This window comes from Varanus komodoensis, unplaced genomic scaffold (genome assembly GCF_004798865.1).
Source record: "Varanus komodoensis strain SLA01 unplaced genomic scaffold, ASM479886v1 scaffold18_3, whole genome shotgun sequence".
NCBI classification, from domain to species: Eukaryota; Metazoa; Chordata; class Lepidosauria; order Squamata; family Varanidae; genus Varanus; species Varanus komodoensis.
Window position 1 is genome coordinate 12,401,133 of NW_025335549.1, and position 16,497 is coordinate 12,417,629.

The 16,497-nt window shown below is 45.9% G+C and overlaps 1 protein-coding gene across 1 annotated transcript in view; it reads right to left on the bottom strand.

The window, feature by feature from the left end:
• The window catches only part of SH3BGRL (SH3 domain binding glutamate rich protein like), a 26,953-nt gene continuing 10,456 nt past the window's right edge, over window positions 1–16,497 (bottom strand). The window contains exons 2-4 of the mRNA XM_044427385.1: window positions 7,916–8,101; window positions 5,214–5,294; window positions 1–3,975 (exon numbers count right to left, since the gene is read on the bottom strand). Coding sequence (XP_044283320.1) covers window positions 3,943–3,975; window positions 5,214–5,294; window positions 7,916–8,101 — 300 coding nt within the window. The 3' untranslated portion in view covers window positions 1–3,942. The remainder of the gene's footprint in view (window positions 3,976–5,213; window positions 5,295–7,915; window positions 8,102–16,497) is intronic.

Consider the following 16,497-nt stretch of genomic DNA (forward strand, 5'->3'; position numbering starts at 1 on the left):
TTTACGTGGAAATTACTTTATTGAAATATTTGCAAAAATGTAAAGGCAATAGCATATTTTTCCTTAGGTTTGTTTTAACAAAAATGATGCCTCCCGAAAGAAACCTTCTTTTTAGAGTAGACACCCAAACAGAGCCTCTGAATCTCCTATCAATTGCTTAGTTTTCTTCTGCAGAGGACACCCTCGCCCCTTTGGCTTCATTCTCTCTGCACTGCTGACAGATTCCACTTCTAGTAGAGAAAACCCGAACACAGAAGTGCTTCTTAAACACTGTTTTGTGAAAGGAAGGGAGTGGGCCTGCAGGTGCAGGCTGGGATAGTGTACCTGTACAATGTACCTAGAACTGTACCTGCAGGTAGGTACTTGTTGGTACCTGCATGATTGAATGAGCCTGCTAGACTAAGTGGACCCTTGTCCTCATCCCACATGCCTCCTAAGTGAAACCAACAGCAGCACAATCTTTGTTGTTCAGTTGCACAGCTGTGTCCGACTTTTCATGACTCCATGGATTACAGCACTCCAGGCCCTCTGTTCTCCAGTTTCCTGGAGTTGCCCAAATTCAAGTTCATTGCATCAGTGGCACTATCTAACCATCTCATTCTCTGCCGTCCCCTTCTCCTTTTGCCATCAATTGTTCCCAGCATCAGGTTCTTCTCCAATGAGTCCTTCCTTCTCATTAGGTGGCCAAAGTATTTGAGTTTAAGCTTTGGTACCTACCCTCCTAAAGAACAGTCAGGGTTGATTTCCTTTAGGATTGACTGATTTGAACTTTTTGCAGTCCAAGGGACTCTCAGGGGCCTTCTCCAACGCCACAATTCAAAAGCGTCAATTCTTAACACAATTCATGCCATCTTAATTTCCGTTTTAGTTTTCCTTGAGTTTCTAACTGAAGAACAGAAGCAACAGAGGGCAAGCGCGCCATGCCCAAGTCTGGTCCAGACCCATGTGCCAAAAGCCTCGTTATCCTTGATTCTTTCATCTGCTCCAAGGGCCACTGAGCACTAGGGTTCACCTTTACTTGCCTTAAAAGGACGATATATACAAGTTGATATCCTATATTTAGCCCATCTAACATGACTGACTGCAGCACAACGGCCCAGTTATGCATGGACACTGACAGATATGGTGTGGAAACCTTTCCAGGGAAAAATATAGCATCAGAAAATGTTGCATTTTGGGGAATATTGCATGGAAAAACTTCCATGCCACTTAAAACACATGCAAAACATAGCTCTTTGCAAAGCCCAGACAGCCCCGTTGCATCACAGCCGTCTACTGAGTCAGGACAATGCAAGAGATGAGATAATGGGAAGAAAAAGGGGGAAATAGGAAAGTCCTTCTAGGCTGCTTTTCCAGGAACAGCCGAGCTTGCTTCCTGAAATGTGCATCTTTGCACTGCCTGCCAGATGATGACACCTTGGGAAGGAACAACTATTCCCTCCGCAACTCATATTTGGGAGAAGCCCATTGCCTGGGGGGGGGGGGGGGGGGTCAGGGTGGTAGCAGAACTCAAGAATTCTCATCATACACCGTGCCTGTCCCCATCAGTGTCTTCTGCAAATCAGCCAGAGAAGCAGGGGGATTCAAAGACAGAAGACCTGCTTCTCCCCAAGCTGGACTCATCTAAGATCCATACATGCCCTGAAATAGACACGGCAGGCCTTTTGAACGGGGGGTTTCTGCATGTTCCTTGTACAAGCATCTGAAACATGATGGATTCAAGCTCTGAAGCATGCAAATCAAGTGTCTAAATTCTTAAACTGCATGCGTGGAACTTAAAGGCACCTCCGTGCAAGCTTGGTACACGGACCACTAATTAGGCCACATTCTGATCTCATGTCCTCCATGTAGGAAGATGCTGACCAGGCCCTTAACACCATTTCCCCAGAAAGGTAGCCAGAGCTGGAGTGCTGCAAGACAAGAGTGTGCTGGAGGAAAAAGGAACGATTCACACAGTCTTGTGCAATCCTGAGCAGCTCTGGGCATAGGTGGGCAAACATCACGTGTAAAACAAGTCCTCGTGGATACAGGCCAGTTGTATGGATTGCAAAGAGCACCTTCCTTTCTGTTTCAGTGGTTAAAATGGTTCCTGCCTAGACCCTGATCTTCTAGCGCATGCAAGGCTTAAACCATGTCTTTAGAGGATCAGCAACCTGCGTACACTTCCTTCCTCCTTGCGCATGGAGTGTCTCATTGATTTCCTAATTTCCTCTACTGTAAATAATCACAAGTGAAGCTGGGAAGTGTGTGAATGACACTCCCCTCACAGCCATGAACTAGATCCAAATTTAGTCATGCTTCGAGCAGACCCACTGAAATCAACAAGAGTTTAGTCGTGCTTCCCCTTTGCGGTGTTAGGTTTACCTATCATGAAATAGCTGCATCTCTTTCAGCTCCATTTTCTTTTCAGCACCTTTGAAGTACAGCTACTGAATTTCTCACATTTGGCAACTGAATGAAAGCAATGCTCAGATGGCTGCAAATCTTAGGCCGAAGGATTCTTTGGAGTTTTTGTGTTCTGGAAGGTGTCCTGCACATTTTTTTCTTAATTTTAAAGGAGGGGGCGGCTAGTGGCAAGCACCAATTAGTCTATTGTGAGTAAAACTGATGGTTTAGAGATCCCATTTTTTTCAATATACAGCAGGAGAGAAGATGTGGCCAGCAGGCTAAGACATTATACAGTAGGGAAGCAACCCTTGGAGTCTGTCTACATACCTTCCCAAATAGTTTCCACCAGCCTAACAAATCCTTTCAGATGCTTTGGGCTGCAACTCAGAGCATGCGTTTTAAGAGATGCAGTCTCACACATCTGGAAGGCACCAGGCTGGGAAGGGTTAATTTAGAGGCCACACTTTTCAAGGTAACTTCTTGATTAAGCCCCTTTGAGTACCTGCCTTTTGGGTGAGGCTCTTGCTTGTGGCACACAAAGAGAGCCGCAGGGCATGTGATGAAATTGACCACACAGTCTTCTTGCAAGATCTGCGAGCTGCTGAAAGCTTCCAGGCCAACAAGCCTATGCTGAGAAATCTACAGTGGGGTCCCTGCTTCCTATCGAGTCTTATAATCTTAATTCTTCAGAATGCCTGTTCTTCCAGCCAGCAATTACTTGGCCTTGCTTTCTAAGGTCTAAAACATACGCAATGGAATAGAATTTTTATTTTTGCAAACACAACAAAAAACCTTCAAATTTTGCAGAAATAAGGACCACAATGGGCTCTCTTGGCTTCTCTGTGGTTATTAATGTATGCATCAACACGACTGCACTAAAACCTTGTACATGTGGGTATTTTTGGTCCCTGAGAAGCAGTTACAAGAGGTCATATTGGTTACATCCATGAGAATCTTATGGCGTGATTTTGTATGCCACTTGCTACAAAATTACAGTAGACCATTACAATACCCACCCTACAAATGAAAAAGCACTATCCTAATCACAAGCGATTACAATTACGCTACATCACGGCACTTTTTGCAGAAAAAAATCACAATTTTAAAAAGATATCATCATGGTATTTTGTTATTTTCAGTAATGTATTTGAGGCACTGGGGTTTTCAATAACATTTTTTGCTGTGGTGTTACCCCCTTTTTAAATGGCTGAATCTTTGTAACTATATATCAACAATATTAATAGCAAAATACGTTGCTTTTGTAAGTTTACAAAAAACTATGCAACTGCCAAAAAGTAGATTATACCATCTGGTGGGAGAGGAAAAATACGACAATTTCAAAATGCTCCATGCAATTACGTTCTTTGTCCTTGTGGGAAGATTGTGTTTTCTCTTGACACTCCATCCTATACTCATGTCTGGTGGAATACTCTGTGCAGTTTAGGAAAAACAACAATACTGTGTTTCTTGAAGCATAAGACAATTCTGTTATTGTATAAAAAGCTGTGGAAATTTCCCTTTGCAGACTTGGTAAGGCTTTAAGCTGGAGGATTTTCACACTTCTTGCTTTGCTAGCGCTTCTGCTTCCTGGAACATCAATAACATAAATGAATAAAACCATTAGCTCTGAGGTTTTTGGTCTGTTGTTTTAATAAAGCAAAACACGGACAACTTGAACATGCCTGTTTGTTTTGATGGCTGCTGCAGCTGGACACGAAAGAAAAATATTGCGGTGGAGCTGGAGCATAAAACAAAACCAGATTCTAACATGGCAGAATTCCTTCTGATTTTGGGTTTAACACCCACAGGCCTTGAGGGTTAGGGAAATGCAGTGCAACTTCATTAACTCAATGCCAGGCTCTGGAACTTCAGCGCAGACTTTATTCTCTGAAAGTTCACCCCCTTCAACAATAAGGGATGCTGCTGGATTTGGTATTTCAACTGGCTTTTTAAAATGTATTGTAATACCTAAATTTATCCCCAGCTTTGGTAACGTGGATCCCGCCTCGTGTCTTTTGCTGGCCCATCAGTGAAAGCAGTCGGTGTGCTTCACCCAGAACGGACCAGGTTGGAGTCAAGAGTTGGATTTCGGGCTTTCAAAAGCGTGGTGTGGGGGAGAATCCGGCACCTCTCCCCTTCCTGAAGGGCAGCTCCAAAAGTCTAGTGTTTTGCAGCTCAAGTCTCCACTTCTGCTGCCTGCACGGCTCCCTGGGTACTCTCCTCTACTGAGGTTCTTTTAGCCTCATTATTTTGCCTGTTGGGGGATGTGCCTGGCCAACCATGGGGGTATATGATGAATGGACAAGCCCATTCCCCACAGCAGCCAAGGGGGGAACTGTACCACTTCTTTCCACGCTCCAAATGGGCTCACACTGTGCAACACAGGTGGGGATCCCTGCTAGAAACATAGAAAGAGAGCAAGTCAGAAGGGGCTTCCCAGACCATCTAGTCTGACCCCCGGCTCCAGCCGGCTCCATTTCACTCAGATCGTGCTCGCAATGTGGCAATATGCTTTTCCACTCAATGGTGTTCCGCCATTTCAGTCTGCCTACGGTAGCCATGCTTTTGGATCACTGGGAAGAGACTCTTTCAAATGCTTTATATAACAAGTGAGGAAGCATCCATGGGGCTGGAATCCCCTCCCCATGGAGGTGTGATCAGTACTGACTTCCTGTTGGTTCCAGCTCAGAATAACTGCTGGTTTTCCCAAGCATTTGAATTGGTGGACTTAGTCTGTTTTCACATTTTGAAAATGGAAAAGTTTTAAGAAATAAACAACCAGCTGACAAGAGCATACATTAAGAAGAAATGAGAGCAATACATACCTTTGAACCAGGTGGGGCAGTCAGGCCTAGAAAAGCATACATCGTGTTATTCTCTCGGGCTTGAAAAAAGGCTTCATAATCCTTTAAATGGGGGACAGGAGGAGAGAGAGAGAGAATGTTTTATTCTGTTCTGTTCTATTCTATTCTATTTTATTTATTGTTGCTAAACTGCATTTTTGGAAGGCTACCTATGAACTCATGAAGAAGGACAAGCATTGAAAGAAAAAAGAACACAGAGAGCTTTTCTTCCCAGATTGAATGGAAGAAAAAGCTTGGTTTAGAGATAAACTAATGACTGGAAACCAACTGGCTCCCAAACAGTGTGTGGGATCCAATGTTTCTGACATTAAAAAACACAGTGGCAAGATGGGAGGTTTCCGTAACCATGGCAATGGCAACACAAGCATCTTTACGTTTTTTTCTTCTTCCTGTGAAGGCCCGTCAGGGACTGGCTGGCTAGCCACTGTTATCATCTGACTACTGAGCCTAAGTGGCAGGCAACTCAATGCCCCCCAGTTGTTTGGGGTACAATGCTTGTAGGCAGGACAGCGAAAAGTCCTGGATCCTGCAAAGGGTGGTCCAAAACATCAGAGGGTACTCTCTACCTTGCCTGGTCTTGAGATACAGAAAAGCTGGGACAAGCTGCCATCCTGCATTGCATGCTGCTTCTGGCTTGCGAGCCATGAGCAGCTGCATCTTTTTCTGTAACATACTCTCACGTCACTCTTTTGACTTTAGAAATCAGCACTCTTTCAAAAAATAAGCCCCATTTATTTAGGATAATATATACGGAATGCTGGTTACCAGGTTCTGGCAGTAATGTAGAGGTCCCTGAATAACTTGGGAAAGGGACGCTAGAGCAAGCGCCTTCTCCCTCACCAACCTGCCCAGTTGCTGAGGCCACGGTCCCATGCGCCTCTGCGGAGTCCACCGGAAACAGGGGCTTCACTGTGGCGGCTCCATTCTGATGGAAGCCCCTGCCTCAGGAGGTCAGCCACACTCTGGCACTGCACTTTTTATGGCACCTGCCAAAGACACCTTTGTGCCAAGACACCTTCCTCTCCGAACAGCCATGGATCTCTTGTTATCCTTGGGTTAATATATTGGGTTTATTTTTTCCCCCTGCTTTTTTTCTGCTCACTGTGCCAGAATTTGCTTAGATAAGAAGCAGCATAGAAATACCGCAAATAAAGAAATAGATCAAATCTGGGTTTCGATCATCAAATGTAAGCTAACCAACCCATGAAGCAGGAACTCGGTGTATTTCAGCACTCCAGGGTGGTTGATTCCAATGCCTCTGGGCAGTTCAAGTTTGCATGCTACTTATGCAAACATAATATACTTGGGTGAAGGGGTTTGTTTGTTTGTTTTTAAGAATGGCAGCTGGTTCTCTATACATATAATGACACCCTGGAGGGAAAAGATGGATTGAAAATAAACAACCCCATTCACACACCCTGCTTTTGTTAGATACACACTGCACATTTGCCTTGTGCCATTTGATATATTGTATTGTTGCATCAAATCAAGATGATTCTGACTGGCCGGCATGTTGTCAAAATACAGACAATGGAAGCCAGAAATTTTTACAACTGTAACTGAGAAGTGCTGATTTACAGAGTCATCAGGAAATGCTCCAAAATTGTCCAAGAACATCTGCATTTTTCTTCCCTTGTCCATGGCGAGATAATTAGCGTGGGCTTTTAGCAAAGATTTCTTGATGAGAAGATTCACGGACGATGCATGAAAGAACAGAAAGCTCTCTTGCACAGCTTGCAGTGAGGCCAAGATAGCTTGGAAGCAGCTGTTAAGAGCCAAGCATTCCCCCTGCTGAGAAGCCAGAGGACTTCTATTACAAGCAGAAAAGGCACCCAGAAAGATCCAAACCAACGAAGGAAAAAGCAGGGAAGAAGCAAGCACATAAAGCAATATTCTGAAGGGGAACGTGTGGCCCTCCATGACCACTGGTCATGCTGGTCGGGGCTGATGGGAGTTCAAGTTCCTCAACATCCCAGGAGGTCGCAGGGTCCTTACCTGCCATTGTACCTGGTACAAGGCAGCTTTGCATGATTGAAAGTGAAAATTGCAAAGCCTTTCAAAGCAAAGGTGCCTTTCTCAGGTGCCTGAAGGTGCCGAAGAGACCTGGGTCAGAGCTACTGGGTCAGAGGCCCCCAGACCAGTGAAGTTAACCCCCAGAAGTAAATGGTCCTGAACTCCCGGGAAGGTGGGCATAGGACGGCCGCCTTAAACTGCTTTGAAAGGATGAATCACAATGTAAATTTAAAAGCTGCAATTCTGCTTCTTACTGAGCTCCTCCTGTGAAGTGTCCTGTGTTAAACATTTGAACTACAAGGAGGATAAAGGAAAGAGAATATTATGAGCCGATGCACCGATTAAAAAAAAAAGCTCTTTGTATCAAAAAAATGGCGCACAAAGGAACAAGATCTTTGCCCTGACATGTATGGGAGAAGCACAAAGATGTTTCATCCACCCCTGCTCTGCTCTCTCTCGAGGATGAGAATGGGCCGGCTCCAGCTGATGTGAGACTATTTTGTCCCATGTCTATTTTCACCCTTCAACCCCTGCAAATGGGGAGTCAACTTGAAAGGGGTGGGGAGAACTCAAAGCTGATTTCAGATCTTGCACGACAGACCTCTCAGTGGACTGCTTCACAAGCCAGATAATTAAGTCTCAACTCTCACCCCCAGGTATCGGCTGCCATTGAAGATCCGAGGGGGCAACGGATTGCCAGTGGCTGGTCGGCATTCTTCCGGGACATTCTCTCGCATCCACTTGCGGTTCTCTTCATTGGCAGCAATGTCCTTCTCTTCAAATTCAATCTTGTTGGCTTCTAAGAAACCGAGTACATCTTGCTGCTGCTTTTTAATCTGGGAAAAGGAAGAGAAGCCCAGTCAGCAATACGAAGGGTTACTGGACAGTGGCAGAAACGCACTGTAACGCACAGGTTCTAATTAAGACCACGCGCAGTTTAGTGCGTGGCTTGCACATTTAGAGCAGGCGCAATTGTGGGTGTGTAGCGCACACACTGGCCTGATTTCCATAATGTGACAGTCCACCATGGCTTGATTTATCTAGAGGCTTTTTTACAGGATGCTGGCTGGTACCTGGCTTGCCCTGACTTGTACCATATGAAGGCAGGGGACGGAGGTGGTTCAAGCGTTGGACAAACCTAAGGCTTGTCTGCAGGTTGGGCCACCCCCAAACAACCCATGATTTGCCTTGAGGGAATGTCTCTCCTAAAATGATGCCTGTGGCAAAGTGTTCCCACATCATCCAAGAATAAACAAAGGATGCTTTGGGGGGAAGTGATGTGCAAATATACACCGATTTTAATTGATTCATCAGCTAAAATTCACATGACTAACTCATCCACCTCCTTGGATCACGTGGCTGTCTTGCTCATAAGGGGGATGGGAGCACATTTGCTTGGAACGTGTTGCTCCAAGCCCATCTTCCACGTGCCGGATTTGTGTAAGCTTGGCCCAGATTGTCCTGTTCAAGCACAAGTGAGCCCAGTCCTGTTCTACGGGTGTTGGCAACCCCCAGTTGCCTCTGTTCACCTGAACCAATGACCTATTGTCCGTTTGTGCCTGCCAACATGCATGCTTCCACAGACCCTCTCCAAAAGACAGACTTCATTACTGACATGATGTGAAACATTAGCTTGGTGACAGAAAAGTTCTGCATTTATGTTTTCCCACCAGGTTGCCTTTGTAATATGAAGAAATATGCAGAGAAGGGTTAATACAAGCAGATACAAAACTCAGAGAAAGCACCGACTTCCCTCGATTGCTTCTGTCAGTAGGAAACCAGCAAAGAAGGGGGTTGCCTTTAAGCTAACTAGCCCATCGTGAAAAATGCAGCGCATTGCTTCCAATGCAGGCCAGATACCACCCTCCGCCTGCAGCTTTCCCATATATGGAAAAGCAAAAACACCCAAATGCTCCACCAGGCAGATGTGAAGCCAGTCGACAGGCTACGAGCTCCAAATATGGAAGCCGAGCTCTCTGGCATGCAGGAGGAGAGGCTGAAAGCGGAAGCAAGAGAGAGAAACACGAGGCAGTTCCTGCAGCTCAGCTCACAGAAAGATGCTCGCTGTGGACGGCCAAGGTAGAAGAGGGAGCCCTGCACTACGCACAGAAGAGAACAATGGATGGCGCCGGTTCAGACCGCATGTATGAATGCCCCCTTCTGTTCAGAGCTCCCTGCAAGCAAAGTGCCCGTACAGCGTGCAAAGAGCTGGGCTCGCATCTCTCTTCCCAGTGTCCTAGTTTTGATAAGCACACAGGCATTCGTTGGTTCACATGGCAGAACATTCAACGGCGGCATCCCTGCCTGCCCCTGGAGGTGGTCAGCCCTGCCTGACCACCTCTTGCTCCCACACATGTCTGACGAACACTCTCCATGCACGTTTGCAGAGCTCGGAGGACCTGATTTCTAGGGTGCTTTCAAAACTGCTTCTGCCACTTTTGATGTGCGGTGTTTTTACACCATTAATTTAAGCCAGCTTTCTGGCCCTTGATTTCATGTTTGCACAGTTCGCCTTATTCTGTTCTGCTTTAATTCTTGTTCTTTAAATCATTCTACACGACTGGCAATCAGGCAGAAAAGAACGCTTATCTAAATGATCTATGTCTGAGAGTCTTAAATCTCCCTTCCCCTGCCTTATACATGACTGGAGCACACCCAGTGTGGTCCTTGAAGCAATTTATAGAGCCTGGGATGAGAGACAGCCTACAAATACCAGGAGCTGCACTACTCTGAAGCGCAATCATGAAGAGGAGGGAAGCGTATGTGTGGAAGCTAGCTGTTACAAAGACATGGGAAGTCAGGGTGATGGCTTTTCGCCCCCATGGGGTATGCCAGATGCTTTCGACTACAGCTCCCGTCATCCCTGTCCCTGCTGGATGGGGATGACAGATCCAATGGCCCAAACACACGGAAGGTGCCACCACTGGAGGCAGATAGCGTGGAACCAGCCTGCATCCTCCACCCCTTCAAGAGGCTCGGGCTGGAAACAGCTATTTGCAAAGCGAGCGTGCCCGGCCCTGCTCACTCGCTTCTCCCTTGGACCAAGAAGGCTCCTGATCGGTGGTCCCCAGCTTGCTGCCGCTCCTGCCAGAAGGCCCTGCTGAGCTGCATTTGCCCTTGAACTGCAGCAGTTTCGCCTCTTGGCAGGAGCAATTCCAGAACTCAGCTGGCCCGAGACAGGGATGGGGAGGATGGGGCGAGGGGTGCTTCAAGATGAGGCTCTCATTGAGCAATGAACCTTTGATGAGCGCCTGGGACGATGGCCAGGGAAGATGCAAGGAGAGCAGCAGCCCATGGCAGCGCCAGGAAGGTCCACAGGTGGTCCAGGGGCCAACATGCAGGCCAAGGGAAGCAAGATCCATCCATGAAGCACATCAGAGTCTACTGGAAGTCTCTCTCCCTTGGTCAGGGCAGCAGTGCTCGCCCCACCTCTGCCTCAATCCAGAGCGGAAGAGCGGAGCTGGGCAGGAAGTCCGAGACAGGTGGCTACAGACCCCGCCACACGCCTGACTACTCCACTCCTCCCAGAGAGCAGCAATCACAGCTCCAAGGGAGCAAAATGTGAGGAAGAACGGAGACAGGGAGTGATACTACGCATACCGCAGCAAGGCAGGCTGAAAATGCTGGGAGCTGGAAGACCCTTTTCTGTTCAAACATGCAGAGGGTGGTAAATCAGTGTTTAGGTGAGATTTTTCCAAAGAGCAGGTTCATGGGACCAAAAAATAATCAAGTAATTTAAAAAATCCTTGCCCACAAAAGCATGTCCAAAAGAAAGAGGGGTTCTCTTTTCCTGTGTGGAGGGCATTCTGCTATTATTATTATTATTATTATTATTATTATTATTATTATTATTAATTGTTGCTGCTGCTGCTATTTTTATTGAGAAGCATTCATAGAATCATAGAAGAGTTGGAAGGGGCCATGAAGGCCATCAGTTTTAACCCCTGCTGTTGCAGGACACCACGTTACACCATCCCACTCAGAGGGCTGTCCAGTTTCACCTGGAATGTCTCCAGTGTCATTCCATTACATACACCAGTATTCTCCAACTTGATGTCTCCCAAATGTTCAGACAGCAAGCTCCAGCATCCCTGACTCCGGGCCATAATGCCTGGGTCTGACGTAAGCAGCTTCGAGTGGTATAGCCATGCAGGAGAGGTTTTGTGTCTCAGAGAAATGTAAACCTCCATCCCTGCCCTCATCATCACGCAAAGGAGAAAAGGCAACTCTGGGATTGCTGTAAGATGGCAGAAGGGGTGACCGGCTGCACACAGGAGCTGTGCTGCCCTCTCCCACTGCGCACCAAAAGAAAGCTGCAAACTTGCGATCAGACTTTACCTAAATCTTGTCATGCAATGAAAGCTTGAAGAACACAATTGAACAGAGAAGCCCCGGTGGCCTCACAGAACTGCTATTGCCTGGGCTCCCTTCGAAGGAATTAAGGCGGTTTACCAGGCACGGAACTGAATCAGGTGTTCTATGCAGGCTACATCCAAAGTATATCTCGTAGGGCCAGGGGGAACGCTCGCTTTTTGGCATGCTTCCATGTTGTGCGGGATATGGGCACACTGAGTTCATTCACACTGCCTGAATCGCTGCTGGCAAAACTCAGGCGAGACCTCCGTCTCGGTGGAAATGGGGCCATGACAAGGAATGGCGGGGCGTCGCTGAGCCAAATGAGATTACCCGCCAGGAACAGAGCCAGTCTAAGGCCCTAATGCTGTGTTTTGCTTTTGCCTGACATGCCAGAGAATGGCAGGAATGCGCTTGCTGTTCCAAGTCAAAAGTGCACCCTGCACAGTGCCCAGCTGAGAGCGACGGCTGGGCCGTGGGACGCCTGAAGCCGTCCAAGAAGTTAACTGCATGCCACCAACAAAGGAAGCCAAAAGCCTTCCTTTCAAAATGGCTCAGATTTTGTTCACCTGACTGATCCACACCAGATTTTCCCAGATCCAAAGCTCAACAAAAAGCCTGTTGCTAAACCAAACGAAGATCTGCCTTCATGTCTGGGTTATATGGAAATCATCAGGATTTGCATCACCAGAGACAGGTCAAAGTGGGCTTCCACCTATGTGAACTCATCCACAATAAATCGGGCAGCCCTTTAAGTGCCCTCTGATGCCACACCGAAGTACTTCATTCGGGTTTCCTGAAGGCCACAGAATATCTGCACGACCCCTGCAGTGTCAAAGCCTTCCACTCCTCCTTAAAAAGGCAGTGTGGAGAGGGGTATTAACAAACATAAGCCACCTTCTCCTTATCTCCACCATTTCAGGATATTCAGGTTGCCTGCAGCATTCCACTGCTAGAAGCTGGAGGCAAACTTGTAAATCCAGAGCCACTGGTTCCTGGAAATAGGTCACCTTGGCACTGGCATGCTCCCACTGTAATAAAATCACACAGAACAATCCTGTTCAACTTCAGCCCTAAAGATTAAGATCCTCTCCAGTCAAATAATCAGCTAGAACTTCTGTGGATTAATCTACCAATGGAATAAACTACTTCAAAGCTTCTGCTGAAGGATTATTCCCATTAGCACACAGACGTGATTGGAGACTATGGTGTGCTGCTATATGGAAGAACTGAGCACTAATTCCTTCTCTTAGTTCGAGGTTGTCAGCAAACCACAGTTTACTGTTTCATTTTGATCATGTATACACAAAACTTCTGCCTGTTTTGCACGCAAACCTGAATCTAAGTGAAAGGCTTGGGACACACAAGGGGGAGGATGGTGCACACGGCTCTTTCACATAGGGTCAGGGTTAGTGACAAACCATGCTTTGGTGTGCTGTCTAAACAAGCATCCTTAGGAAACTGTGCAATGGTTTTGCCAGGCAAAGCTTTTCTGGGCCCTTTTCCCACGCCCATGGCCCAAGAAATGCAGAAAACCACATTCACCCAGCCCAGCTGGGTAGTTCGGAGTTCCCACAAAGTTGCGAGTTTGATGCAACACCCAAAAGGACAAGGGCCATCCCTCTGCCTCCCAAGACTGCTGCTCCACAGTAATGACAGGGATCAGGTTCCAGTTCTAAATTACGTTCAGGAAACATGGGTTTGGTGCAATCTCCAAACTGAGCCAACACCGCTGCTGCTTGACAAAGAATGGGCACAAGGATCTCCTTTTCTCAAGGACTTCCAGCAGTCCTGCTAATTTGGGTGCTGACAGTGCCAGGTACCCTCAGAAGGGGTTGATCTCTCTAAGGAAGCTGGGGCATTCAAGCAGCGCTGGAATAGCTGCGGCCAAGAGCTCAAAACCGTTTCCTCTACCTTGCATGCATTCTGCAAAAAGCAGCTATTTTTAGAACTAGGCAATTATTCTAAAGCATTTGCTGCCACTTTCATCTCAGCCATCACACATTAGGTGAGGTCACCTGCAGGCGCTAGTGCAGGTGCACAATATTCTGCCCAACAACTGGAGAGCCAAAAGGCACAGTGGTGTGTGGGGCTCTTGGAACACCTATGCAAGACCCCAAACGCCCAGGCAGCTGGGTGCAAAAAGAGGACAAGGGGAGTGTTGGCAACTGCACAGTAAGAATTGTAGGAAATATATCCCAGAAATGTGCAAATCAAACGTCAGAAAAATACTGCCAAACAAGGGGTGAAGAACCTCACTCTTGGGCTAGACATTTCGGTTTTATTTTTATTTTTATTTCTACTCCACCCTATAGCCAAAGCTCTCTGAGCAGTGAACAATGTTTAATAGATATGATAAAATGCAACAATAAGAACATTGTGACCTTATTTAAAAATTTAAAACCACATTAAACCACTAAAGAACTAAAGCCAGTCCGTATCTCTATGCCTGCTTAGCAAAGCAAAGCAAAGCAAAGCACTGCTCCCCAATATGCCCATGTACTATTTTTGGAGTTATTCAATGCCTTGGCAAAGAGGGCAGTCTTAAACTGACACCAAGAAGACAGCAAAATTCACACCAGGCTGGCCTTGTTGGAAAGGTAATTCCATAATGTGTGAGCTGCCACAGCGAAGACCCTGAAGGTCTGAGGTGTGGGGCAATGTCCTGGCACAAGGTGGGTAGAAGTCACATTCCATCAGGTATCGTGGTCGCAAGCTGTGCTTATATGCTAGTATCTTCCCCCAGACCAAGCGAGAAATTCAGCAAACTGGTGGAAGAGAACATGAAATTCCCTCTCCTTGGCCAGTTGACTTGACTCTCGTTGTTTGCCGGCCTAAAAGGCTAGTAGCCTGTGGCTTCTTGCTACTCGTGAAGGTGGTGATACATTGTACAGCTAGAATGGAAACAGTCTCCCGGTTGCTTGGCTAGGTTTTTTTTCCCCCTCTTTACTTTGCTTTGGCAAATTTTTATTTATTTATTTAACTTATATTCCACAGCCGATAGTCCCATAGGACTTTCTAAGAAGATTGCAAGGTGGCAACAGTGAGAAAGCAAAATAAAATCACACATACCAATAAAATAACAAAGAAGCAATTGAATGCATACTGTAACAAGTCAACAATATCAACAAAATGCAACAATATACACAGTCCACAACAATATACAGCTGAGAGTATTTATTGGCAAGGCTTCTCTGTGTATGGATATAAAATCCCTCCTTCAGCTCCCAACTAGTGAAAGTTCCTTAAGCAAGAACAAAGCTACAATTTTGCACCAAGTACTCAATCTATAAAACTGCTGTTTGAACTGAGCAAACATACAGAATTGTCAAACTGAATGCAAGGGATATAAGTGAACCTCAAGTCATTAAAAAATGCAGCAGAACAACGAACATGGAGATTTATGGCTCCTGCCTGTTTTATCCTTCCCAGCTAATGAAGTGTTTTTAAATTGTTTGTGGAGAGATTAGAGGAAGACAACCTGGGAAAGGGAAAACAAGTTACTTCTATGGGTTACTCCATTACTTATAACCCATTGGCTCATTAATCTGAAGCCTGAAGTTCTGGTAAACTTCAAGACACACAAAAACTGCCGGTCCAGACACACGTAGGCACACAATCATATTCCTGCCAAGCCACTAAGCCATCCAACAAGGTAACAAAAAATTGGGTATTAAAGCCCTGTAGTTCTCTGAAGAAAGAGCAACTGTTTTGTGGAATGCGGTGGTGGGAAGGAAATTCCATTCCTTGCTGTATTTGGAATGCTGATGTGTAAATAAAATATCTGGAGCTTTCAGCTTGGAGAAAACAATGATAAGAGGAAGGGGGACAAGGTTCTACTCTAAGTTTTCTTCCTCGTTTTGAAGGTAAGTTAGCCTTGGGCCTCACAAAAGAGAGGCAGGAGGGTAGTATTATTATTATTATTATTATTATTTAGGGTGGGATTTTTGATTGCTCTTAACCTCCAGCCAATAGGATGATGGGGGATGTTGTCCAAGACAACCAGCGAACAACACTGTGTGGAAAGCTTCTTTAAGTACAACTGAACTGCTATGCACAGGTACAAAACAGCCCCTTGACAACGGGAGAGACTTACTGGGTGCAAGGTTACAGCTTTGTTTTTTGAAAGGTACTTTACGCACTCAGGAAACAAAAAGCAGAAGGGGAAAAAAACCAGACTAACTTTTGCAATAGGGTGGGTAAAACTAAAGGATGATAGACTTAAAAGATCATTGAAAGGTCTTTGCAAGACTTTCAAACAGTTAAGGACAGTTTTACAGATGCTGCTAATACTCTAAGGTTGCACATTAGCTTCGGAAATTAAAATAGTAAAGGTTTGGTGCACAAGATCAAACAATCTAGTGGATCTACCATTACTGGGGCTGTCTGAGGTTGCCACCAGAGTTAGAAAGTGTGCTGGTTATTGCATAGTTATCCCTTCTTTTTTCATGAGCACTCTAGGAGCATCCTGTTCTGGATTGCCATTGTTACATTCAACAAAAGAAACTCTGCCTTGGTTAGGCATTGAACAACCCACAGTTAACCCATGGATTGTTGTTCAGTTCTCTCTGGCTTGTTTAATCCCGAAACAACCCCCTTCCCCACTGCTGCCAAGTCACAGAACAGACCAATCCTATCAGCCTTACACAGTTGGTTTCCTTCCCACCCCCAACTGTTAAACATTCTTTGTCAAATCCCTAACTCTCAGTAGGAAAAATCTTAGTGATATATTTATCCACTGCAATTGAGACAACAAAACGCACTGAATAAATACTGGATTTCCCCCTCTAATTGTGAAAGATTTGCATTAAGAGTATGTCAATATTCCAGAGTCCTTAAGCACAGTTGCTGATCTCCAGAGTGCTTTAAGATCATCAGT